The sequence below is a fragment of the Centrocercus urophasianus genome, unplaced genomic scaffold, assembly GCF_019232065.1.
Source record: "Centrocercus urophasianus isolate 14NV4802_14NV808 unplaced genomic scaffold, USGS_Curo_1.0 seq_31, whole genome shotgun sequence".
Classification (NCBI taxonomy): Eukaryota; Metazoa; Chordata; class Aves; order Galliformes; family Phasianidae; genus Centrocercus; species Centrocercus urophasianus.
This window is the reverse complement of record NW_024884878.1, coordinates 7,599,930-7,627,905: the sequence shown is the minus strand read 5'-3', so window position 1 is coordinate 7,627,905 and position 27,976 is coordinate 7,599,930. Positions and strand designations below refer to the sequence as shown.

At 36.4% G+C, this 27,976-nt stretch overlaps 1 protein-coding gene across 2 annotated transcripts in view; it reads left to right on the top strand.

Moving 5' to 3' along the window:
• Positions 1–26,968, top strand: part of HSD17B4 (hydroxysteroid 17-beta dehydrogenase 4) — a 56,249-nt gene extending 29,281 nt beyond the window's left edge. For both annotated transcript variants that reach the window (XM_042829404.1, XM_042829405.1), the window contains exons 17-24: positions 83–148; positions 10,129–10,198; positions 12,611–12,717; positions 13,033–13,119; positions 15,409–15,492; positions 16,799–16,937; positions 25,204–25,331; positions 26,552–26,968. In XM_042829404.1, the coding sequence (XP_042685338.1) occupies positions 83–148; positions 10,129–10,198; positions 12,611–12,717; positions 13,033–13,119; positions 15,409–15,492; positions 16,799–16,937; positions 25,204–25,331; positions 26,552–26,641 (771 nt within the window). In that variant the 3' untranslated portion in view covers positions 26,642–26,968. The remainder of the gene's footprint in view (positions 1–82; positions 149–10,128; positions 10,199–12,610; positions 12,718–13,032; positions 13,120–15,408; positions 15,493–16,798; positions 16,938–25,203; positions 25,332–26,551) is intronic.
• Positions 26,969–27,976: the final 1,008 nt, after the last annotated feature.

The window sequence follows — 27,976 nt, the reverse complement described above, 5'->3', positions numbered from 1 at the left end:
TATTTTGTCTGTACATTTTTAACTGTAATTCTGATAAAAGATTTCTTGTGGTGAAATATTGATGCGACAACTTTTGCTTTAGGTAACAGTGAATCCACCCAAGAGACCTCCAGATGCTGTACTTTCTGATGTCACAACATCTGATCAGGTAGAGTGGTGCATGCTCAAGATGTAAAAATGTCTATTTTACTTGAAACTAGTCTTGCATGATATTAATTGTTCCAGTTTTCTGTTATACCTCAGGTATTTATATATTCTTGTACTCCATGTATAATTTGAAGGTAAAATTTTTGCAAGATTAAGTTACAATAGTATATTCAATGTTCTAAAACATTCTTGTCACAAAATGGTGACAATTTTATTACGCTTTTTATTACAAAATTCTACATAGAGGAAATTAACAGTGATTACGTATTTTGTTGTAAGAAAAAAAAGGGAAGTTCAAAATTTACCTTAAATGCTGCATGCAAACATACAGTGACTTAAAAAATAAGAGGTTTTGAAAATCTAAATTTCTTTAGTAGTTACTGTCAGGTAAACTTTGAAATACTGACAAGTGTCTGTTAAGATATTTTTCTTTCCATCCACAGTCACACTGAATCACAGGCATCTTCTTTCCAAAAGCAAAACCCAAGCAAATAAAATCTGTCCTTTTCTGAAGGTGCAGAAATGCAAGAGTAAAACAAGAAAGAAGGGAAAGGTACCAGCATTAAGACAGAGAATATTAGTTTCAAGGGCAATGCAGTCCTGACTGGAGGCTATACCATATTGGAGATGTTCAGTTAAATTATTGGGCATCAAGTGAGCTGTGCTAACAGTGATGCCTGCTTGGTTCTGATTATGTACACAGTAATTCAACTGAAGTCTCATCCAGCTGATTTATGTACTTGAAATCCTAGTTACTCCTGTTCATTTAAACAAGGAAGACACCAGGTCAACATTCCTTTTTCTGTCACTAATTTACTTGCTGCATCACGAAAGACACAGTGTCAGTCAAAAGGACACGGACATCCTGTTCTGAATAGACTTCATCAAATGCACGTAAGCACGTCAAGAGAAAAAGGGGAAATGAAAAAATGCTCTGCTCTGCAGAGGTTGAGAAATGATGCTGTCTAGCAATGACACTTTATTAGAGATAAACTAAGACTATTCTAATGGCTGAGTAGTTAAGGCATTTTGTTTCAATGCTGAAAACTAGTTCAAATTCTTCTCTACGTGATAGTTTCAGGATTAATTCCAGATTCATCAATTTTCAGAAGATATTTGTGACCCCTCACTCCTAAGTTAGTTTCTGAGCCTAAATCTCAAGCCAGAGACTCTCTACAATTGTTGCTGTGTGGCAGTTATCCTATGATGCAGAAATTTCAAAACTTTGCTACTGCAAAATAGTTTTCTGGCAATAAAGGAGGTGGCACAGAGTATCCATCACACTGCTTTTGTTTCACGCTCTGCTCTGGCAGGTAAATAGACAATGATAATTCATCTCACATTACATCTTGCAGGAGCCAAAGGCGATGAATTTTCAGCATTAGAAGGCTTATCTGTCAAATGATTCAGTAGCATCTGTGTTTAAGTGATGATACCAGTGTATAGGATGGAGAATGTGCAGATCACAGGAACTATATGGGGGAGAAGTACAGGCTTTTAAGTGTTTGACAACTTAAATTTTACATTTCTGTGTCTGTGAAATGACATGTAACTGCCTAAAATCCTTGCAAATAGAAGCTGGCATGCAAATTGCATTAACGTTTCTGGAGTTTATTTCTTCTCTGTGTTTAAATGCCTAAGGTGTTGACAAAAATGACCATTGCCATTCAGCCATCAAAACAGTTTAAGTTTGAGGAGACAGTTTGTCAACATGAGCCATATTAGTTTCCGGAGATTGTTGTGATATTCAACAGGCTGTTTTTGTGTCACTGCAGTTTATTTAAGAAAAACACAGTTTTGTCCTCTTTCACTTCTCACAGTCTCATCATGTAGGAGACAGCCTGATAGCTGGAACACTGTGCATCTCTTAAAAATATTTACAGTGACTCCTTTCTTTCACTGGATTCATTGACTCTGGTTGTAGATGCTACGTTTAATTTTAAATTAACTGCTTGCTGTTACCTGTGTGTGGGCATTTCCCTGCCTTCACTGTACAGTGCACTCTGTGGAAACAATAAGACTGCAGAAAACTCTCAGTAAAGAGAGTTTTTTTTACTTTACTTTACTCTTTACTCTTCTAAAATTTGCGCCTGTTCCAGAGAAGTTATTTAAACATCAGCCAGTGCTTTTCTTTTTAATGAGTGACCTGAAGTACCGCACTGTGAGCCACTGGAAGATGAAAAGTAATCAAGTATCTGAGCTTCTAAGGCTGTTTAAGGATTAAAAATTGCATCCTGCTGAAGTACATAAAAATTTTTCTCTGTAAAAAGCTAGTGACGTTTTTCCCATGTTGCAGAGATATGTTTATGCTGTGAAATTTTCTAACTTGTTCTCTGTACCATAGACATGTTTTACTGGGCATACTGCCATAAATCTTTTGAGTAAAAATAGAACTTTTGAGGGAAGGTCACGAAGTCTAGAGAATGCTTAACTATTAGCCATTTAATGAGAAATGATTTGTACAATTTCAGACCATTAGGGAAAGTATAACACAATTGCAGATCTTCAGTATTACCAAACTACTCCTTTTTTTGCCAGCTTTCAAACCAGAAACTTATGCTACAAATTTTGATAAATGATTTCTTGTGCAATTTAGATGCACTTAAGTCTTACACACTTGTATCTCTGGAGAGTTATCACCACCTTCCCAAATGTGTTGATTTCTTTGGAATTTTCTAGTGGTTGGCAACCCTGCACATAGCAGGGGGATTGAAACTAGGTGATCATTGTGGTCCTTTTCAACCCGGGCCATTCTATGATTCTAAAAATTCATTTTTTTTATGACAAACACAAAATAAGCTGTAGTGTATATTTGAGGTTCATGGTGTCCAAGTGATGCAGGCCACTTTTGAGGAAGGAAAAAGTATAGTGTCTTGAGTTTGTTGGGGGCTTTCAGTTTTTCTTTTGTTTGTTTGCTCCTCTGGGAAAAAGCCATAGTATTCTGATATTGTGCAGGGTGATTGGTTTCTTCTGTTTTCTAACTGCTAGTTAGAACTGTTATCTAACTTCAGATATCAAAATGAATATTCAGCATATGCAGCATTGTCACAATAAGTACACAGGATGCCATAAAATTAAGCTTTTCAAGAAGCAGTTTTGGTTTTACTATACTGTGTTCCTTCCCACTTAATTGACAAAAAAAATGGAAGATTGGAACAAGAAGTTTGCAGAGCTTTTTGTTAATGTCAAGTTCAGTAAAATGTCTAGTATTTAAGAAATATTTATCATTGAAAAATTACTTTTTCTTGTCTCAGTATCCTGTATTTCACTGGAGCATTCTCCCATTTTGAATTTTGAATCTTGAGTATTTGTTGTTACTTAAATTGAGAGAAACAGGCAAGGTAAAGAGGCAGATAAGACTGTGTAGATGGATTTTTGAAGTGCCTTCAATCTCCCATTGTAAAATTGTATGTAAAGGCAATTGTGCCCACAGTATGCCTCTACAAAACAGCATCAAATGGCTTGTCACACAAACTGTGCTCTTGGTGCTACTTCTTCATGAAACTTAGCTGTCTCAAGCACACGACACTTCTAATGTGGGGCTAAAAAAAACTGGCCATCCTTTTGGATAGATCTGTTTTCAAGGATTTCTGAAATTCATTGTTAGAGCTGGTGAAACTGAAACTGATGATGATGTACAGCTTTTTGATATTCTGTCATTTATGAGTTGATCTTGTTTGGAAAATTTTGGTAAGGTTTTAAGTGTTGCAAGATTAAAAGAAAGGAAATATAGCTTGCTCTGAATGTAGTCCTAATACTCTGTAAATGCAGTGCTTCATGATGCAGTTTTTAATCAAATGTTACACTGGAGAGCCAGAATTGGTTTGTGCTGCTGACAATTCTGACCTTTTCTGCTGTCTTATCGTTTTCTGTATGTAAGGTAAAGATGTTTATAAATGCATGAGGCATTTTAATTCCACAGAGTGTGATTAAAGAAGTGATTTACAGTGTCTGGTGGTCTTCAAGACAGCGATACAAAGCAGCATAGAAAAGCCAGCTTTAGGAAAAATATGATGATTTTGTATTTATTCAGGAATTTTCAGAAAGATTCAGTAAATCCACACTTACACTAACCTGATTGGATTTAAAACACACAAACTGCATAAAGCCACATATAGATCAAACATTGGCTAACAAGATGTGAATAAATTGCTCCTTTTTAGTCTTTTTTTTCTAAAATACAGGTGCTTTTCTTCTCAAAGAAGAAAAAGTATCAGTACCTGTGATATTTCAGGTAGTGTGGTCATCACCTGTGAATATGACCTCATGAGTCTCCCTCTGTCCCGGTTTCAGCTGAGACAGAGATGATTTTCTTTATATTGTCCGATATGATGCTGTAATTTGGCTTTAGGAGAACAACAGTGTTGATAATGCACTGATGTTTCAGTTGCTGCTGAGCAGTACTGCACAGAGCCAGGGGTGTTTCCGTTTCTGTGCTTCTCATGCTGTCCTGCCAGTAAGGGGGGCACAAGATTCTGAGAGAGGACAGAATCAGGACAGCCAACCTAAACAGGGCAAAGGGATATTCCATACTTTATGACAGGTGATAAAACTGTAAAACTGCAGAGTTGGCGAGGGGAGGAAGCACTGCACAGGGACTGGGTGGCATCAGTCAGTAGGTGGTAAGAAATTGCATTATGCATCACTTGTTTGGCAAATGTCTATATGTCTGTGTGTTTATATTATATAAAATTTATATAATTATATAATTATATACATATAATCATCATTACTATTATTTTTTTCAATGTAAGAATTCTACTTCATTTTTTTTCTTCACCAACTCTCTCCTCTATCTGGCTGGGTGGAGGGAAGGAGGGAGGGAATGAACGGCAGTATTTACCTGCCTGCAGGGTTAAATCACAGCACTCTCCCTTCCTGAGTGACTCTCAGTCTTGCTATCCTCTTCCATTTACTGCTGTCCTCTAGCTGTTTGAGTTTTCACTGTCTAATGCTCTGTCAAAACCACGCTTCTCCATCCAAGTGGAAACAATCGTGAAGACAATGTAGAAAATAAGTTTATTGCAAAAGAGTGCATTTAGGAATAAACCTTATTAAAAAGATATCTTGGAGGAAAGATGTGTACAGGAAGCATTTTAAAGTCTAGTGCATTATTAAAGTGAAATCTACTGTAAAATGTTGTCCACCCATTGTCAGCAATATATATAAAACACTGCTTTACAGTTAGTATGAAATGTGAAGACCCCTACAAGCTTCTGTGTGATTAGGATGTTGGTATTCACCTGCGGAAAGTAATCATATACAGCGCATTTCGTATCTATTTTCATCTTAAGCCTAAATATTGGTGTATGTTTTTAGAAAACATAGATATAGGTAGAACGTGTAATTTTTCTGACGCTGTGCACAGAAGTTAATTATTTCCAGCTTTTACCTGTTTCTCAGGAGAGATTTTATTCTTATTTTTAACAGCTTAGAATAAAAACAAAACAAAAACAGAGGGATGGAAATGATTTGAATTCAAGTTGCTTTTTGAACGAGTGCAGTATACTCCTTTGAGAGAGATGATGATGAAATCATGTTCATGCAGATGGGGAAAATATGGTTACAGGACAAATGTTTCTTTATGTCCTGCTCTGTAAAGATTGTGGTACAGCATTGCCTGAAAACATGTAAATTTAAATTAACTTCAGAATGTAGTGCCAGAGAGCCTCCTGGAGCCTCAGGTAATTTTTGTTATTTGTAGCATAAATAATTTGTTTCATAATGAAAAGAAAGAAGTTCTGTGGTAGGTTCACAGATCCTGAGAGCTTGCCTGACAAAATGTGCTTAACAGCTAAGGATGATACATGCAGAACAGAGGAATGTGAAGCCATTGCAAAGACTTGATAATGTTTTCTAAATTTATCTAGAGGTTTCAGGATGCAGACACGGTATTCTTCACACCCCTTACATTGTGTAGTTAGTGAATGTTTACATTTGAAGTTTATTACATATTATGAGGCTGTACCTGATTGATTTTTTTGTTGTTGCTTTCTTTTGCTTTTATGTGTGTGCGTGCATGCTTATCCCAATTGGGAAGATCAGATTATACTTTTCTAATTATGATGGTTTTGAAAAAATAATTGATGGCTTCAGTTATGCTAGAATTTGATGTGATAAGATTGTAAAAAAAGAAAAGGTGCTAGGATAGCAGTGACTTTGTTTAAACAAGATGATCTTCATTTCCGACAGTTGATTTCCATCCCTTGTCTATAAATGTCTTACAGAAGTATATAGAAATTGTTATTTCATTCAAATTTCTACAAAACAAGATGATTTGAAACAGTTTGTATCTTTTAATTGGGAGGCCCCACTAGAGAAAAGGCTTCCTGTATGTTTGCTATGCTTCTTATAAATAACTAACGTTCTTTGAAGCCTGTGCCAGAAAAGTCTCGAATTTATGCTGTCCAGACAACAGAGAAAATGTTGCAAGCTTAAAATGGTCTAGGGTACTACACTTGTTTTTCTTAGTTAGTCTAGTTATTTAATAGAACTGTATGTGAACCAGGTTTCCACAAAACATATTCAGGCATTGGAAGCTGTTATGAACAACTATTAGGATCTGTTGTATTTTATGCATAGACCTACTTCGGTGAGAAAAACAGTTGGAAGGAACAAACAAACACTTCTACTTTTCTATGTGTTGTTGCTAACTGATTGCTCTTCCTCAATATCTGTAACTTAGACTTAAATAGATGGTTAAAAAGAAGTTATGGCAAGTGGAAATCTCAAAGTTGAAGTGTAGTTGCTTATTTATTAGTATAGTGCATTAATTTGATCCCTTGAAGCATCAGCACTGAGTCTACCTGGAAACATTCATTGTTATTAATGTAAGTCAGAGCTCATTGAATTTTAGATGAGATTTGTGCTGTTTTTTTGTCTTTCTGAGATGGCTAGGCTGCTTGCCCTTGCTTTAATAAGTTGTTCAGTAAAGCATACAAACATGCACTTAAACACACATGCACATACAAAAAAAGTACATGAAAGTGTAAGGTCTCAGGCAAAGCTCTATCTGACAAGTTAGAAGGCAAAATATATGAAGAGTTGGCTTCATTTTTTGTTAGCTTTACCACTGACCTTTATTGCAGTCCACAGGCAAGACTGAAATGTTGGCGCAGACAAATTGAATATCGCCTTTCCTTTTGTGATCTGGCAGAACTCCTAAATTGTTAAGAAATTAGACTTGACAGTTTGTGTTATTAATTGGAGAACAATCTAACCATATTATGACTGACTTCAATCTAATGCCCCACATCAATTGGCTCTTGTCATCCTCCGAGGATGCATCGCTCTGTCTGCTTTTATGCTATCACTCAAGATTTCAGGAAATGTTATTGTAGGAGTATAGAAAATAGGGCCAACAAGGCTTTACAACAATTCTTTTCCAATGTGGTATGTACTTCATATAATTTTATACGATTAAGTAATACCCAAGAGTGTGGCAAATGAAAAAAAGTTTGTTGGCAGACCTGAGGTGACTGTGCTTAATTTGCATAGCCTGCTCTGTAATTGCTGTTACTCATTCCAGGCAATGTGTTTTCTGACAGTGACCAGGGCCACTTCCAGCTGTCAAAGATACAAAGGCCAAGTATTTCCTATACTCATGTGCCAGGTTTTTAGCAAAATACATTGATCACATAATAATTGATCACATTGAGGTATATTATTTCCTAAATGTTATGTTAACGGTGTAATAATTCTCATCGTGATTATTTTGAAAGGCATCCGGCCTAAGAATTGTCTTTGAAGTACTGCTTATTATCACCCTAAATAAATGAGTAGTGTATTTTACAAGTTCAGTAAGAAGCAGCTGCATAGATTAAACTAGATTTAACTTGAAATTTGGTCTCTTATCTAAATATAACCTTCCTCTATTATAACTGTTATTTAGTATCAATTAACATCGATTGCAATGGCACCTTTGTGGAAAATTTTTTTTAAAAGCCTTTTGACATCTTTTAATTTACCTTAAAGTAGTGTAATAATTTTGTGCAATTCACATTTGGCAACTTCAGTTTTCTACTTCTAAAGAGTGGTGGTTGTTACATTTTTGACTCTGTTGAAAGAGCTTCATTAATAAAGGATGATACTCTAATTTGTTTAATTGCGTTGAGAGCAACTTCATTAAAACTGTTATCCTGTAATTTTTCAAATGAAACTAAGGTTCTGCTTCCCTCTAGAATTTCTTTCATAATGAACTAACTTCAATATTCGTGTGTCATGAAGACCATAGACAGGTCTTAGCAAAGAAATTAGTGGTACCTCAAAGCTGCTATTCACTCTAGCTTTTGCCCAGAGGAACTGTGGATGCTCCTTTCCTGGAGCTGTTCAAGCTGGATGTTGCTTTGGACAGCCTAACCTAGTGGAAGGTGTTCCTTCCCATTGTAGGGGGGTTGCAACTAGATGGCCTTTCAGATCCCTTTCAACACAATTTTATAAGTCTAGTGGATGTGAAGGGAGGAGATGCTCTGCATAGATAGTAATAATTAGCCCCTTTCCAATTGCTTGTTTCCACTGTTCACTCCAGCTGCCTTCTATGTGGCAGTGAAAAAATTTACGTTAACCTCCATTTTCTCCTCTGCTTCCCTGTTGGCCTCTCAACCAGCACTGTGTATTTCACTATAAACTCCCTGGAGGCCACCTCTGGAATGGATGGCATCTATGACATCACAGCCACTGACAGTAAATTCCACTTCCTTTTTTCAGCTTGATTGGATTGGGCTTGCAGGTTGCTAGCTGTAGTGTCGTGGCACTGAAAGGTACTGCCTTCAGATCTGGACCTCATTCTTGTTTGGCAAGGGATCTTAGCTATTTTTATTTGTTGTTGATCTTATAAGATTAATTTCTGATTGTTTTTTTCCTTTGTTGCAAACTACCCTTATTTGTATAATCGCATACCTTTTTATATAATCTTGGTGCAGAGTATAGGGAAAGAATTTTTATGATAATGATAGCAGTATTAAAATAAAACTTGTTTTTTTTCTCTTCGGTTAAACTCTTGCACAGTTTGTATATGCCTCTTCACTAATGTTACTTGCTGGTTTCTCTGCACTGCTGGGAGCATTATGGTAGAAGTACCTCATGATTTAGTTCTTTCACTGAAATCTCATGACCATGGCATAATCTAGACCAGAAACTCATAGAAAAGGTTGACTTTGCCATTCATCTCATAATATGGACTTCGGGCCACTTCACACAGACAGCAAATATAGGATTTGGCAGTGGAAATGCTGAAGCCATACAAACATAGGAATCTAAAATACAGCATCCACATCATTAAATATTTCTCAGGTTTATCCACATTCACAGTATATACAATACATTTGTATTTCATGTCTTTTTCCTAGTGGAGGAAAACATTTAACGTGAAACAAAAGCCATCTAGAAAAACCAGCCTGTCACTTGGGGGACTTTTGTTTGCTTAATATTGGGATCTGCCCTGCTGGAAGTTGCTGAGAGAATGCTATCACAATTACTCTTGTCATGTTACTCTTAAAAAGCAAGGGAAAAGAATGTTTCTGAGCTCTGTAAGATGCATCATGTGTTGAAGAAGCATAGTAGCATTTTTTGTTGTTGTTTATTCTGAAAGTTTTCAGATGCATTCTTTTTTTAAGCGAATGAATCTGTCATGTGAGATTTTCTTTAAAATTACACTTCAAGCAAATGAACCTACTGACAAATTCTAAGAAATATGTTACTTCCCTACTGCCAGATTTTAGTGAAGCTGGATCTGCCTGTCACGAGAATATGTTTTTACTCCCATTAAGCAGCTGATTATTTTATCATGTACCAAGGTGCCTCAATTTCATTAGTTTATTCTGGGCCTTGGCAGCTTGTCTGTACAAAAAGATAACTGTTATTTAGTTGATTGTAGAGTGTATTATCTAAGAGCTAATAAAACAAATTTTGAGTAGTTTGATAATCTATAATTTTAAGTAGTTTCTATAAGCCCTAACCTCCCATTTTTCTTTGCTTCTGAAGGCTGCCTTGTATCGGCTTAGTGGGGATTGGAATCCTTTACATCTTGATCCAAGTTTTGCTGCACTGGGAGGTGAGTTGTGGGATCCTGATGTATTTATATTTGGATAAAGGATGATGCAAATGTATTTTTATTTTTTTCACTTTATCAGTAATTGTCTAAGAGGCTGGGAAAAGCAGTGTTTTTTCACAGGTGTTCTTATAGTCATCTTTAGATGTCTTCAAAGTTTTGTGTGGTGCCTCACTTAGAAGTATTGCTTCATGTACCTAGGAATGCTTGGAATATTGCTCAGATTCTTATCTACAGACAATAAGGAAGTCAATCTTTTGTCTGATTTTCCTGCTGGAGTTTGTATGTTTCCACCTTCCCATCTGTTCAATCTCTGTTTTCATAAGCAGAAATAATTCAATTAACTATCAAAAGCTTTGGAGGGAATTACATAAACTGTTTGATAGATCATTCTTTCCATTTAAATGATTTTGAGATTATGTTAGTGTTGGTGTAGCTTTTTCTGCTTCTGTGAAGTCTTCTTGACTCCAACAAATGACAAGAGGGCAGGATAGAGTGGAGCATGTTTTTTTTGTAAAGTTGCGTACCTAGACCTCTTGGTAACACAGTACCTTGGCCATGTATATATTGCTGCATTAGAAAGTCCTTGCAGGAGGAGTAAAATTCTTCAACATACAAAGAGCACTGGTACAGTGAAAATCTGTATGTGAATCTGTCTGAATACTTAAGAACAGTGCTGGTTTTTACAACTGTGGCAGTTTCCTACTCAAATATCTGTGCTAGACTTATGTTTAAACGAAAAAGAACATTACTGAAGAGGTCTTTGAGATGTATTTATTCTAGTTATACAGAAACTTTTTTCCTAGGATGCATTTAAGTTCATTTTTGACCATCTCTTACCTGTGTGCACTGGAAGGAAGCATAAACCTTAATGCACTCAGGTGATTCCAAGATTACTGTTAAGCCTTCTTGCAGATAGGTAATGCTTCAGGGAAGATACTCAGGAAAATGTGTTGATATTTTTGTGTTTTTATTCCTATAGCATGTGCATACACTTAAGATATTGAAACGTGAAAACAACATTTATTTTCCTTTCATCTCAGTCTAGGTAAAAAGTCACCTTAGGGTTTTTTCTCTGAGTGTGTATTTTTTGTCCTTCTGTCATGTCTCTTTTCCTAACCTAACCACTCATAATCTCTGTTTGTCATTCAGATGCCTGGTAGTCTTGTCTTCCCTTCAGGCTCTGTCTTAGGCTTCCTGTCTTTCCCTACATCAAGTGCTAGTGGCCTTTTTGTCTCAGTCTTGAAAGTGGTGTCTTATCTCTTCTGTCTCTCTTCAGGCCAGTCTTTCTCCTGTCTCCTTTACGTATATATATTCACACTATTATTTATTCTCTCTTTTTTTGTTTTTCTCCTAGTTTTCTCCTAGTTGTTGTCCCTTGAGACAACTTTTCATGATGTGTAGATGCTGTGAGGAGTTGTTCATAAAGCTCAGGAAAAACAGATTCTGACAGTTGAGAGTGGCAGATGAGTTCCAGGCAAAGCATCTATTTTCAGAGCCAGGGCTGGACAGACCTGTCTCACAGCCTCCCCATGAGCTGGTACAGGCATGATCAATTATTGTTCGCAATAGCCCAGTGAGGTCAGAGCAACCTACTGAGGGATCAGAATGTACTCAGTGCAAGCTGTATTTTTGTAACTTAATGACTGTGCTTTAGCACATGTCAGGCTGACTTTTAAAGTCTTATTTTGTCAGACTTGGCAGGACTGGAAGGAGATTAATTACTAATATAAAGTTTATCCTCTTTCGTGATCCAGCTTTTTCTGCAAAGTTTGATGCTTCAAGGAAGCCTGAGCAAAAAGTCAGTATGAACAGAACATTGTAACTTTTGTTGTCTTCATCTCATTCTGAATGCCTGAACCCTTTTGAGTTTTTTTTTTTCCATTCCAAACAAGCTAAAGCTGTTGTGTACTAATAAAAATATTTAGTACACTAACTGTGTACTAAATATGAAGTACAGTTAGTTACTACAGTACAGTTAGTGTACTAAATATGAAGACTTTTGACAACTATTAATAGGAATTCAAAATGTGAAGCATTTTGTGTACGTGTCACCACTTTTCAGTTTGTACTGTACCCCTTGCTATTAATGTGCAGACATCCTTGTAATGATGTATCTGGTCTGCCTGTTCACGTATGATAGCACAGATAATCTTATTTTCGTTTGATCATCAGTTTAGACTGTGGATCATTCTGCTTATTTGGTGTTGAAGCTTCAGTTCTCAGTGAACACATTCCTTTGCCTTGAGGTATTAATAAGTAGTTACAGATTCTCTTTCAGTAAGATAATCCTTTTATTAGACTAATTTAAGAATGCCACTGGAATAAAATGCTCCAGCTAAAACACAAATACCTGTAGTAGAAACATGTGAACTCCTAATGTTACAATCACTGAAGTGTTAATTTTTGAAACAGGATTTCAGAAGCCAATACTTCACGGACTATGCACCTTTGGGTTTGCTGCTAGAAACGTCTTGAAGCAGTTTGCAAACAATGATGTGACTAGATTCAAGGCAATTAAGGTCTGTAAGTTTGCTATTAGCCATTAATTTTTTTTAATTTTCTTATTTTAGTGCCAAAAAAATTACTTAGGGTGGAGATAAGATTTTTATTGTCCTGACTGCCACAATTGCTCTTACTTAGCGTTGTGTGCATTTTAATGCCTCTGTCTACTATGTTTCCTTAAATATTTATATGCTTTGCATCACTATTTGATTCATTCCTTTTTTTTTTTTTTTTTTTTCAGTTTAGTAGAACCTATTTTTTTAAACTTTATGGGACAGATTTGACAAAATTTTACATTATTTTCTTTAATGTTTTTATCTGTTTATTTTCAGGTTCGCTTTGCAAAGCCAGTCTTTCCAGGGCAAACTTTACAAACAGAAATGTGGAAGGAAGGAAATAGAATTCATTTTCAGACCAAGGTGAGAATGCAGCCACTGTTGTTGACTTGAATGAAAAGTGTGGCTTGTGTAAAAGTTTATGAGTATGACAGGAAGCGATAAAAGTAGCTCATTGAATGCACCACTGAAGAAGATTCATAAATAAAGTGAAAGGAATTAAATATTCCTACTCATTGTTTCATAAAGATTAGAGTAAAATAACGAAAACTTTGTTAGAGGACTTTATATGCTCCTTGTTTGAACTAGTATCAGAACTAATTTCATTGTTTTCTGGTTTGTCCACTATAGAAAAAGCAAAAACCACTCATTCTTAAGTCTTTGCTTTTTGCAGATAACCCTAGCCTTGTTTATCTATCTTTTTTTTTAACGCTTGTTTAGCTTGCTTAAATGAACTCCTGACAGTAAATGAAGGCGAACTCAAAAATATGTAATTAAATTGAGTTAAACTTTAGGTGCATCTACGCAGAAGAGCTTCAAAACAATTGAGGTTTCATAACAGTCAGACATAAAGACTACAATAAAACAGGTCTTACTCTTTTATAAGTCCACTTTTTGTATTACTCAGTTTTCTTTGAATTTGCTGTTAGCATTTTGTGTCAGTATCCTGCAATGGTGGAAAGTTTCAGTGTCAGCAAAAATACTTCATGTGGAGGTGAAAAGTAAAATCTCATTTTGTTACAGTGTCCCGTGCCATTGGCATTCTCTTAAATAATGAATTGCTGCTCTTATTTGTCAGCATGCATTAGCTTGTACATTGTACATTGCTTTGGCTGGCCAAAGTTTTGCCACCCATATCTCAGCCAAAATGTTGATCAGTGGGCACAGCAGCAGCAATAGAAGCAGCTAAAGAGAGGATTGAGCAGGCAAAATCAAAGGAAGAGCATTACAAGGACACAGGGTAGATATTGTTTCCAGATGAACACAGATTTGCACAATACATGTTGACTAGTGAGGGTAAATTTTGTTTGCAGACCTGGTAAGTAGCTATGGAATTTCATAATATGGACTTAAGGCTACTAGATACGAACTAGTAGTCAGTAAACAAGACAGTTTAATGCCTCAGATCAGCACTGCAGCCATTGCACAGCTACAGTGGATGAGACACAGAGGTGTGTACCAATATTTAAAAACTCACTGCTGCTCAGCCCTGAGAGAATTTCTTGATTTTTCTCTTAAGAGTTGTGTGTACAGTCTAAAGTAACAGTGTTCATGGTGTGCTTCCCAGCCCTTTGAAATCTGTATACAGAATGTGATCCTTCTTTGTGTTCAAAGGCTGGATTTACTGTTGTGCTTGTTTTAGCATTATCTGCAGAGCTCTGGGGGATACTGATTTTTTTTCAGTAAGCTTCAGCATGGAATAACGTAACTTATTTTGAAGGCAGACTGTGGTGTTCAACATGATTATAGAAAACAATGTTGTTTCAGCTGCTGCTTGCTCAAAGCAATTATGCTGAGTTCTGTTGCTTTTTGTAATTCTGAGTAGTCTAAAATCAAGTCATCTGTGTACATGGTAGTACACTCAAGATAAATCAAACTTAAATACACGTTTAATTGTGATACAGAGATTTAAATTCATTTTCAGCACTGTCTGAAGTTGCAGTGGTGGTGGTGACAGCATGTTAAGAATGACTTGAATAATCTTTAGTGTACATTCTTTCCATATTAAATTCACCTGTGCAATAAGCTAGACTGATTTTTTGCCTGGTCTTCTCAATTTATCATATAACTCTCTATATGAATTTTCAGTTAATTATTTTGCTGCTCCCTTTTTTTCACTGTCAAAATGGTTTGTGTGTCAGTCCTCATTAAAGAAACATAACTATTTCAAAAACTAAAAAGGAATTCGGGGATTTTTTTCCCTCTTTTTCCTTGCAATCTTTCTGATCTTACAGTGTTTAAAAAATTGTTTCTAGTTTAAGATGCTTGAAGATACTGTCAACTGGTTACCTCACTAAAATCATTCTGGAGCAATGTGTTTTTCTCACAGGAAGTAATATTGACAGTTAATTGTATCAGAGATGATAATTTTTCAGACAGATAACCAATCACTTTGTAAACAGAAAACCATCATTAGATTTTGATTTAATTACTCAAGAGTCAGTTAATTATTTCATTTGCAGAACTGTTTGCAAATGGTATAATAGTAATTTGCTTTAAAACTAGATTTTGTTTTTCTTCTCACTGAACTTTCCTGTTTTCTTAACCTCTGGACTTAAAATTAAAATAAATAAAAGCTTATTGTGATTTTTTTTTTTTTTTTTTTTTTTGCCAATGCACTGCCTCTTTAATGTAATTTTTTCCCCATCACAGGTCAAAGAGACTGGAGATATTGCTATTGCAGGTGGCTATGTGGATGTAGTATCGGCCTTGGATAAGCCTTCCTCACTGGAGCCTGTAAGCAACACAAACATTGACTTGTCAAGGAGCATAGTTGGGCTGTACTGTTGTGAGAAACAGGAGAATAACAGAATCACTTGCTAGTCTTATTCACAAAGATTTCATGTGTATGTGGCTTAAGAGATGTGAGCACACACTGTGCTTATTATGTAGGGCTTGTGGATTTATTTTGAAGGCTGACAGAATCCACGGAATACCTGGTGGAATTTGAAGTTCTTCATACCATTTGAGCAGTTAGTAATAAGCATTCCTCTGTGTGTTACAAAACAAGAGAGTCATGCAGCATTCAGGGCCACACATTAGGGAAGTACCTGGAAAACGAGCACGTTGATTTTCTCTTGCAGATGATAGAGACTGAACTCATTGTAATAATTATGTAATAATTACAGAAGTTTATTTGATGTGGACAGAACATTTTTTTTTCTTCAAGCTGACTGAGAAATTAAGGTACTTAGGCAGGAGTTTCCTGATTGATTCATGCAGTAGGGGAAACTTACCTGAATGATTGTCAAATTCACGTCATCAGAAATCATGTTGTATGATGGAAAATGCTTCTTAGTCATCACAGTGGAGATGAAGACATGTTAGTGTGAGGAGTACTGCATCCTGGTATATGGGTAGGTAAAGCAGAAAAAAATAAAGCTAAGATAACTTCTCCTCTTTTTTTTTTTTTTTTGGATGAAAATATCAGGGGAGCTTCTTAAATTAGAGGTTTTTATCAAGTACAAGTACTAGTTGAGGTAAAACAATGAAAGGCTTGCACAACATCACGTGTTTGGAAAAGTTAAAAATGTGAATGTTGCTGATCCCACCCTGAAGTGGTAAACATACTGTGATTGCACTGAGTTCTGACTTTGTTCATATTGCAGTCTCTGATAATTAGTTGTGTTGTACTAAGGTAACATACTGGTAAAAACATTTTTTGTGTTCTGAAAGTATTCCATTTGCTGTGGAAAAAATGGTTAGCCTCTGACTGGGGAAAAAGGCAATTTAGAAGCTGTTAAAAAATCCTAAGTGTAAAACGTATCTTAAATTACAGTGATAAATGACAAAAACTGTAAAAGCACAATATGAAATAATTCTCAAGTAAGAGTCCATGAGCATGTTTTGCTGGAGTGTACTCTACAGTGCTGACAATTGCTAGAAGTAATTACTTGTGGTGGAAAACATTTTGATTGCACTGGATAATTCTGCAGTAGAGACTCCTGGACACAATGCTTAAACTAATAGTCACAAGTCTCTTTTTTTAAAAAGAGCTTTCCTTTTTAAATTCTTCCTGCTCTCTTTTTTTTTTTTTTTTAAGACTGCAGGGCTGCAGAGTGACCTGGTGTTTGAAGAAATTGGCCGTCGCATCAAAGAGATTGGACATGAATTGGTAAGGAAAGTAAATGCTGTGTTCCAGTGGAACATCACTAAAGATGGAAAAACAGCAGTGCAATGGAGTAAGTAATAGCTCTTATATAATGTCCCAGTGCATTTTTTTTTTTTTAAACAAAGTGAGATTAATTGTACTCATTCTAAATACAGTGTTGCTTTGAAAACAAGGATAAACTAGTAGATGAATGCTTACAGGACCTAAAAATCTGACTGCATACTGAACACGCAAGTAATGTGTTCAGATAAAGTTCCACAATGGCAGTTTCTTTCAACTCTCTAACAGTATGCTTCTGTAACTTTCCTATTCAGATGAAGGCATAGGCACACAGTCTTCTAGAACTTGAGGGCATTTGTGCTTCTATTTCCCAGAATGGCTCCTCACTACACTTAGGTTAATTTAACTGTCTTCTAGCAGGCTATGCTGGAGTAACTAGTCTGATAATGTACAAACTAACTAATCTGTACTGAGCAAGTATTTATTCCTTCTGCATTGCTCTTGTGCCTTCAGTAAAAATATCATCCACCTTATTTCCGTGTGAGATTTCTGATATGAAAGTTTAATGAATGTAAACATTGTTTGCCCATCCTTCATGGAAGGGGACAGGGTTGATGACCAACCAAAAATTGTAATGGAAGTGGGTGGGAGGAAGGATGTAATGTGCACTCAGGTTGTAATTTTAGGCCTGTCTTCCTTGTGGGGAAATACAAATCTTTGGGTCAAGCCTGTCCCTTGCACAGATTGATTTCAACTGGCTTCAGTGGTTGAATCCAATTGGAACTGTTTTAGGAGATACTGGTGAGGTGGGCTTCCCTTTGCAGGCTGTCAGATGACAGCAGTCCTTTAGGTCAGATCTGGTCTTTTTTGCACTTTGTCCTATAAATTGTGGTTAGGTTTGCTTTGTTGTTGTTTTGTTTTGTTTTGTTGTTTTGGTTTGCTTTTTAAGCAGTCTTGAGTCTGTATAATGTCATGTTCTCATGAAATGTTTACTGTGTATACAGAGCAGCTTAGGATCTTATAATTTCACTTTCTCTTAATTTTAAAGAGCAAGATTCTGAGAAGCAGGACTCCTGCTGAGGATCAGGAAGATTTCATGTGTAGATTGATCAACATGAGTTCTTTTCTATCTGTATTGCATTTTCTAAAATTTTTAAGGGATGGGGAGAGATTTGCACTTGGATAGCAGTTAATTTATTGAATATACTTGTGTAGATGATTAATGATGAGTACCGATAAATGAAAATGAGAGAGAGGATACTAAGTAATTTAACTAAGATGTCTTGAAACTTACTACTCTTAATCATTCCTACCATTAGGAATTCCTACCATTCCTCTGGTCTTCTACTCTTAACACTTTTGTTAATTTAAATGATGTTTAGAACTGGACAGAAGGCTTATGAAGTCTTTTCTGTGTCTGTGCCTGAATTTTTAGAAAATACATTACAGACATACTGATTAGACTCCAAAACCCTTGAAGTGGTTACTTATGTTTGTTAACTACATCATTCTCATCCATTGTTTCATCTGTAAATAAAAGTAATATAAGTGAGAATCATGTTTACAGTTACAAATAGGAAATTATGTTGTCATTAAAATGGTTTACTCTTTCTCTAAATTTGGAATGACTTTGATAGTGGCTTAATATTATCTGCAGAGAATGGATAAATTAATGGAAGAAGAATCTGGCAAAGAATGATGTGCAAAATCACAGAATGACAGAATTGTAGGGGTTGGAAGGGACCTCCAGAGATCATCGAGTCCAACCCCCTGCCAAAGCAGGTTCTCTACAGCAGGTCACACAAGTAGGCATCCAGGCAGGTCTTGAACATCTCCAGAGGAGACTCCACCACCTCCTTGGGCAGCCTGTTCCAGTGAAATCTGTACCCTTGAAAGACTGAGGCTTGAGCATTGGCCTTATCTGCTTCACAAGGCCATGTTTTATTACGTTGGAAATGCTTGGATGTTTTTGCCTCTGTATCCAGACAGAGAGGATCCATTCTTGTTCTTTCTTCTGTTTGTTTCTGGAGCAGTAGGAGAGAAGTTGTGCTTTCTTGCAGTGAATATTTCACTGCCTAAAAACAATTAAATGGACAGAACTTTTCTGTGTCAGCTCTTCCTTTGCTTGAGGGAGATCCCATAAAATAAATAGGTTTGGTATTGCAGAGAAACAGGAAATTAAAATTAATTCAGAATTAAAATTAATGTGGAATTTGTTTGCTGTGAGTAAATATTGTATACTCCTTCAACGTATGTTCAGAATTCTTATCACTGAATCAGCTGGAATGTCAGGAGATTGATTTGGGAGAGGTTTTTTGTTTTGCTCTGAGTTCATACAAATTGTTCTATTATACATCCTCTTTCTAAGACTCTACTACTGAGAGCCTCCCAGGACAGTACAAATAGTGCTTAAGGCTCTCCTATGCTACCTGCTGGGCTTCTTTCCTTTATTAAATTCATTACTTAGTTGTGCTGGCTTGTTTTCTGATCTTTGGACTTGTCACTTTTGCACAGCTTTGTGCTGTTTTGAAAACTGCAGCAATTGACAGTGCTGGAAACAATCTGGGCCCTGTAGCTCATTGCTGTCTCACTTGATGATTGTGGCATCTTCTGCTAATGTCCTTGAGCTTCTCGAGATCTTGGAGGAGGGTGAGAGGGAAAGCAGATAAGAGAAAGCAAACTGTATCATGGACTGAATTTTTTTCTCATACAGGCAGTCATTCCATTGTATTCTAAACTTTAAAGGCTTCAGTGCTTTTCAGTGTCTTTTCTTTCTAAAATTACTTACTTTTAGTGCTTTTATTGTTACTCTAACCTTTTGATCTCTGTTTTGTGCAGTTAGCCAGAATTTTTATTATCTTAAATAGCATGTGTGAACTCTTGTTTCAGAGGCACTTCTGTTTATAGTATTAATGATAGTAATGGTATTTTTAATTAGCAGTGATCTTTATCTAGTTTTCTATCAATGGCATGAAGCCATGGTAATAGAAATCCTCAGGATATGAAATTTTTGACAACTCATTCACTGTCTGAAAAGTGTTGAACTGTAGCTATTGACAACTGATCTTAATTAGAGGCTTTTTCTCATAGAAACAAATTGTTCTAATTTACAAAGATGGTGAAAATGGAAATAAAACAATATCCATTCTGTCAGTGTCAAAACTGTAAGGAATAAGCTAAGAAGTGAAGGGTTATTTTCTAAAACGGAATTCTTGTCAGATACCCACCAGCTTTAACTGCAGCTTCTCACATTAGCTTCACTACCTAAAGCATACTCTTCCCTTCTGCATATTTTATGCTCTACAATTGCTTTGGTTGTTTCCAGTAGTTCTCAGACATTGCCATTGAGATATATTAGCTGATAGCTAATGAATCTCTAGAACACCACTCAGAAGTTTAGAAGTTTTCTGTTGCTTTGAATCACGCTGAGAGCATAAAATATTTCTCTTCTCTTCTAGTTCTTGAAAAAATAAAACTTTCCTATAAAAGTTTATGTGCATTTCATTGTGTCACTAAAGTTACCAGGAAGCTGGTTAATAATTTATGATGCAAAGTAACTCTGGGCAGTGAAGAGTGAATAATGCTTTGTTCTGTTTGCTCTCAGGCTGAGGGCGGTTGCTTATCCCCTGTGAGGGAGAATTGGGGTGAGGGAGAAAAACAAAACAAAACAAAAGTGACTGCCTAATAACTTTCTCCTATGAATAGTAGGGCAAAAGCCATATTATAAACATTAGACTTTTCAACTCTTGGGCTACTTGCTGTTGAAAGCCATTGTATAGAGTTTTAATCTGGATATATGCCATTTTTGACCTTTTAATTATTTCTCTGACAAGCACAGCGTATGGAGAATAATAATTCCTAAGTATTTACTGTAATGCAGCATTTAGATATGTAATTAGAAACAAAAAAAATTGAAGGTTGGCTACTGCTTTATGTGCTGAAACTGCTTGACTTTGTTTTTTATGTGAGCAGTACTGAAATTTTACATATTTGAGAAGCTAGTTGATTTTGAAAAGGGATTTCAGCTTTAATTTTCATTTAAACTAAGCTTTTACACAGAGTGTAAGAGTAGCATGCCTCTCTTTCAAACTTCTGTTTTTGTATGGAGCAAATCAGCTGTGTGAGAGGGTAGAGGAAAACCTGGGACATCTGGAAGCTATTCAGCTGTTTCTGGAAGCTGTGAAACTATGCTGGTAGTGTGCAGGGCATGTACCCAGCCCACTACTCACCTGAGGAACTATTTGGAGTCCAAGCAGGGACATAGAGACACCAGTATCACCTCATTATTAAGTTGACTGCTGTAATGGATGTGCAACATACAAGGTTTAATCTCAGAGACACATCAGGATATTTGTGTAGGAGACCTATACTGGGGGCTTGTTTCGAGACCATTTCCCTCTGCAACAGACAGCTGTGTTATTTGCCTAGGTCTCATAAAGGTGTGCTTTACAGGAAGGCACCATTTTTGGTCTTAAGCCACTTTGGAAAGTTAGAATTTTGCTGCTCTGAAAGTTGGAATATGTTCTGGTATTCAGCTCATTTCTTTCATTGCTAATTTATATCCACTTTACTGTGTGCTGTCACTGAAGTCTCAGGAGAAGATCCCTCATGTTTTCATGAAACTGGCAGGATTCATTGTTACAGGGCTCTTCGTTTGTGACTGCTGGGATTTACTTTTGTTTTTTTTTTTTTCCTTAGTGAATATAGTAACGCTATTTAAGATTAAAAAATGGATAATACAGTTTTCATATGTCTGGAATAGAACATCCTAGTAAGTTATCTATGTTAACGTTTCCTAATGACTTTTAAGTAAAGATGGTTTAAGGATTTCATATGATTGAGCATGTACCATGGTCATGCAGTATTTAAAGATGTTCTTGTGCCTTCGGAGCTCACAGTTATTTATAGAAATGATTTGATAAGCAATGCTGATGTGATTCAGATGTAAATTAGAAAAGGAGAACAGCCCAGATGTAAATTAGAAAAGGAGAATAGCCCTTGCAACACAATGTATTATGTGTTTTATCGTTCAGCTATTGTAGGATTTGTCACAGTGGTTAAAGAATTTAATTCTAACTCTGTGTCTTCTAAACTTTACAATACTAGGACTAATCAACAAATATAATTGGGATATATCGAATCTGCCTTTCTAGCCAGTGCTCAATAGAGAAAAGAGGGTCTTTTGTGTCTTAGGACCCATCAGCAATGCTGGTGGTTCCTCTGTCACAGCACATTTAAGAAAGTGTGAAAAACACTGCACAACAACTGAGAGAGTGAAGTGACAGAATTCTGAGAAGCAGCCCTGCAGGCACCAAGGTCAGTGGACAAAAAGGCCACGAGGTGCTCCAGGCAGGGAACACAAGTTCCCTGCAGCCCAGGAGAGGCCCGTGCTGGAGCAGGCTGTCCCCTAGAGCCCTTGGGCTCCGTATGTAGGAGATTGGCAGATCTCAACATGTAGCCTGGAGGTGCAGCAGTGGATGTGGCCAGAAGGTGATGGCCCATGAAGCCCATACAGGAGCAGGTTCTCCTGAGGGACCTACAGAGAAGAAGAGTGAGGTGAGAGGAATAGCAGAGAGGAATGGCTTCAGAGTGGGCTGAACAAACCCTCATTTCAGTATCTCCCTGCACCGCTCAGCGTTGGGGAGGGTGTAGAGGAATTGGGAATTAAACTGCGCCTGGGAAGAAGGTGGGAAGATATTTTTAGTTGAGCTTTCATTTCTCACTAAACTACCCTATTTTTAAATGAAAATGAAGTAAATCTTCCCCAAGTCAAGTCTGTTTTCCCAAAGATACTGATCTGTCCCTGTCTTAACCCATAAGATTGTCCAGAATATTTTCTCTTCCATTCTGGTTAGGAACAGAGGAGAGAGCTTTATGGCTCCTGGCCGCCATCTGAGGTCAAGCCAAGACAGAAGGACTTGCTGGTCAGTGCTGCTTATGTGGCTCAAACAGCTCAGTTAAGTTACAGTGGTATGGCTGTGGTACAGTGATTTCTATGGCTTAAAAGGACGTTAGGCAGCTCCAGCCCACAAACAAAGGAGGCGGGAGGTATAGAAAACTTGATGCGGCCCTAACGCCAAGCAAAAATTTTTTGTCTTAAACAAATGCTCATCATGTGAAAACTGTGGAGCTTTGCAACCAAAATATTTAAGGGTTTTTTTTATTTTTATTTTTTTAATATATACTGGGGAAGCAGATCTGGCAAGAAGCAGAACTTGATGTTTTGTTACACTAGCTGTGAGGAGTACAAAACTAAAAAATATGTGGATGATTTTGAAGAGAACGAGGAAGTCCACAATATTTCTTAGGTTTATTCCTGTATCTTGAATAGCTGTATCTTAACCACTGGTAAGCTTTAGTTCTTTTACGATAGATGGGCAGGTTGTTCATCTGCTTTTGAGTAATTTCCCTTCTATTCTTACTGTGTCAAGGTAGTGATGTACATTAAACCTGTTTCTGAAATTACAACTTATCTCAAAATGAAGTGAATAATAATTATGTAGTATGTAATTTCTCCCACAGGACATCACTGGACACGTAATTCTCTTTCTAGCTTTATTTTAACTGGAAAAAATAATATTTAGAACAAATTTCAGAAAATGAAAGATTTAACTACCTGAGATGAATTAAAGCACTGTAGTTAACCTTTCAGAGATACTATTCAGAAAAAGAAAAAAAAAGGTGAGCTGGTTTTTAGTCTCCACAGCTAGGCAATTGCCTTAAAATTTGACAACTAAGAAAAGCTGTCTGAGAATCCTTGTCTGATTGGAGGTATTATATCCTTCAGTAATGATTTTGTTTTGTACTTAAGAAAGTGGGGAGTCAGAAGGAAAACATGTAATGAGAAAGACTGAGAATTTGCAAAATCTGAGAAAGAGTGGGCAGAGCACAACCTGTCAAAATATTTCAAACAAGTGACAGCACCTGGTAGCGTTAGCCTTGCAGGAGATTGTTTTGGCAAGGCTTTTCATTTGGGAAAATACCACTCCAAGTCTCCAGGCACTTTAGGAAATTTTTGACTTTCCAGAAGAGGAGGACAGCTGTTTGGCAAGGCTTGAAATGCTCTCTCCACCAAGCAGAACAGGCTATGTTTGCCTGCCAGGCAAAATAAGGGAAGTGCAAATGTGTCGAACGACCATCACATTTGGGTTTCTCTGACTAAAGGATACCAACTTAAAAACCTCACAACTTTGCTGCTGACATTACCATTTTGGAATATTTGAAGTTATTAATAAGTTGAGACTCTTAGATGTTGTTTAAAAATGTTTTCTTATGTCTGTGCAGCAATTTTAAAATGGCTGTTTTTCCTATAAGTTCCCCTTCCCCTGAGGTAGATATTCTTTACGTGTCTTCTAGAGTTAATCAAAGGGCTGAGATTTAATTGAAAAATTTCTTATTATGTTCTTTTTCCTTCAAGAAGTGCTTCAATACCAAAACAATTGTCTATTTTTGAGACATTTTTCAGATATTTTCCTGGCCTATGTTATCAGTGGATTTATTTTCTCTTTATCCTCTGAAGTTCCCATCCAAATTGCTGTGCTACCTGTGTTAAATTATACTGATGACATGAAATTATTGAAATCCTACCATGATAAAGTAGTAAGATTTAAGTACATGTGGCCCTTATTAATCTGCTGCTAAAATAAGCATGTTTTAAGGATGAGGACCAGTCTAGTTTGAATATCAAAAGTTCAATCTAGCACAGTTATTTAAGCAGACACTGAAAAAGTCTAAGTGACAAGATAGGCTCATGAAATGCTGATGCATAAATTTTGTGTCCATAAAAATAAAAGGGCAGGATTTTTAAGGTAATGTAGGCATTTTCTCCCTTTGATTACTATAAAACTACGTGCTTGTGACTGAGGTATTGATATAAATTGATCAACATTTAATTTGATCAACAATATAAATTGATCAAGTTACGTTTTTCTGTGTCTCTCCTGGTCTGTGCTCTAAAAAAACAAACAACCCCCTCCCTGCCCCCCCACAAAAATAACTTTATTAGTCTCCACTTTAGAAAAACGTTCAGAATTTGGTCTTAGCACAATTGAATTACTTAACTGCAAGCATGCAGGATGCATACGCTTTCACTATCTGAACATAAGTGATTTGCTCAAACTGCATAGGAATAGGTGGATTTTTTTTTCCCTAACCTGTTTTCTTTCATTAAAGAAGAGGAATTAGAAAAGCCTTCATTTTCTAAATAACTATTAGCTTGACAGTTGTGTTTTAGGCTGAGTGCTTTGCAATAATGGGTGTGGAGAGTAGAGTTCTTTAAACTGAGAATTTCATCTTTACTTTGAACTAAAACTATATTTTGCTGTTTTTTTTCTTAGCAATTGACTTGAAAAATGGTTCTGGAGCTGTGTACCAGGGACCTGCAAGAAGTTCTGCTGATACCATCTTCACACTCTCAGACCAGGATTTTATGGATGTGGTGCAGCAGAAGACCAATCCCCAAAAGGTAAAATGGTTGTGCCAAATTCACTTCCCTGGGAAGTTTGCCTGAAGCCAAGTTCTGGCTCGTGACTGTTTGCATTTCAAAGCCTGCAACGCTTGGTGTTCGGACAGTGCAGATCAGACTCAGAGTAGGTATAGGCCACATCTTGTACTGAAATAGTCAGAAGGCGTGGAGAGGAATTTATCCCATGTTTACCTCTCTTTTACCTCTAAGGAGGATAGCAGTACCTCAGATGATATAAAGCCTAATATTACAAAGTTTTTTCTTGTTGTTTGTTTTTTTTTTTTTTTTTCCTCTGACATTTCTCAATATGATTTATAAGGTTATGCTGTTTGATATATTACAGGAAACTGGTATTTGTTGCAGTACCCTGATTTACTGCTACAACTGCTGTAAGGAAAAATGACGAACAATGCGTAAATGCATAAATTCACCAAAACTAGGTCATTTTTTTTGAGGGAAAGTAACTTTTGTAACCAGAGTTTGTACTTTCAATGCCATGTGTAAAAGTAAATTAATCTGTCACAAAAGTAATATTTCAGCTTACAATTTAATGCTTGAGCAAATGAGAACCTTAATTAGCTCATCATATATTGAACAGTTTGTTTTCTTTGATCCCCAACAGAAATTGTTAGAGAATAAAATTGGAGACTAACAATGATGGCAAATGTCTGTTAGAAGTCCAATATATTACAGAAATAAAATCGTCTTTGTATAACAAGCATAGGACATAAACCAAGCCCCAGATGTTGACAGGTAATCTCCAGAAAGCAAGAGAGCTATGACTGCAATTCAGGCATATTATCTATTCTTAGAACTTTAGTATTTCCTTTGAGTTGATGTGGAGTTTTCTCATCTAAAGGAGCTGTAAGCATCTATTTGAATTCTGTTCTGCCATCTCTCTCTGATTTGAATCTATTTCAAGTTAATGGGGCTATGCAAAGGATTTCCTTTGAGAACATTCAAAGAGCTTTCAAATTGTGAAGCCACAGTGACACAAAAACATTAAAAAAAAAAAAACCAAAACCTGGAATAGATTGAAACAGCATATATAGCTCTGTGAGCTAGGGACAATAGCATGAAACAACCCCAATTTTCATTGCAGGTGTTTTTTTTTTTTTTTTTTTTTTTTTTTTTTTTTTTTTTTTTTTTTTTGTAATAGCAATTCTTTGGATTGTGAATGGACAGTTGAATGCATTTTTTCTTTTTTTGCCTCTTTCTAGGCATTCTTTTCTGGTAAGCTGAAAGTGAAGGGGAACATCTTGCTGAGCCAGAAGCTGGAAATGATCCTGAAAGATTATGCCAAACTCTGAACTTCTTGATCATCTATGGTAGTAGTGAAGAAGTTCAGAAGACAGAAAATGCAATTATTTCAGAAGCAGCAATTAAAACATTTTGGGGATACTTAACATAAATCTGATTCATTATATTGCTAATATACAAGCTATCTTACTTGCAGTAGACACAAAATCATAAAATGACTCTAAGCATTCATATCCTGCCCTTCTTTCTCCACAGCAGTAAAGAATGATACTTCCTCATTCTACATCTTTATCTGAATAAAAAATTCTTACAAAGATGCATATATTTCTGTATTAATTCTAAAGAAAATTAAATGGCTGTATCTCTTTGATAACTTCTATGTGTCTGTTTGTCTTTATTTGTATTACTTTAAACATCCTAATTGCTATAAATCTAGCTAGCTTGTTATTAAAAAATGTTTTGTCTTAAGCTCTCACTGTCTCACTAAAACATGGAAGTCCATTGTATTTATTTGCATTGTGTTGCTGTATTTTCTTCTGTACAGGAGAAAGCCCTTAAACTGCATCTGTGCCCACCTTTTTTAGACAGTCGCTCCTATATATGTTAATTTTGTGAATTACATGGGAATTCAGTGAGGCTTTTTCACATAGCTCCCTCATAATTTCAATTAGGGGCTTTTCACACTGAATTCTAGAGGCTTTCTCTTTTTTGAAAAAGATGATAATCTGTACAGGCACGATTTTATTAAAGGGAATTACTTGACTATTACAGAAGGCTGTAATTAAAAAAAAAAGCTTTATCTGTTCATTAATTCTTTCATACTGAGTAACAATTTCTTTTAATATGGAACAGTAGGATGCAAAGGTATGAAACTGGTTCGTAGTGTGAGGAGAGTTTAGCACTTAGGTGTAAGAAATGACAAGAGGTAGCTAACAGAGCTGTTGTGAAAGTCTCTGTACTGCTCATGGCGTGTGTTTCTCACTTTTATGTGCGTATTTACCACCAGTATCATTTATGCTTAATTCCTGTAAGAACTGCTGAGTGATGACAGGAGTTTATTTGGTGGGTTTTTTTGTGTGGGTTTTTTTTTTTTCTGCCTTTATAATCTGCATTCATTTTTTCTCTCTCTTTGAGTTAGTAGGAAATGAATGATGAGACCAAATGGAAGGAATCATAGGATACATCCAGAGGGAGACCTGGATGGGTTGGGGAAGTGAGCCAGCAGGAAGCTTGTGAAGTTCAACAAGGAAAAGTGCAAACTCTTGCACCTGGATTACCCCCTGCATCTGTGTATGCTGTGGGGACTGCCAATGACAACTTGACAGGAAAGAACTAGGTCATCCTGGTAGGCACCAAATTGAGCCAGCAGTATGCCCTTGCCACAG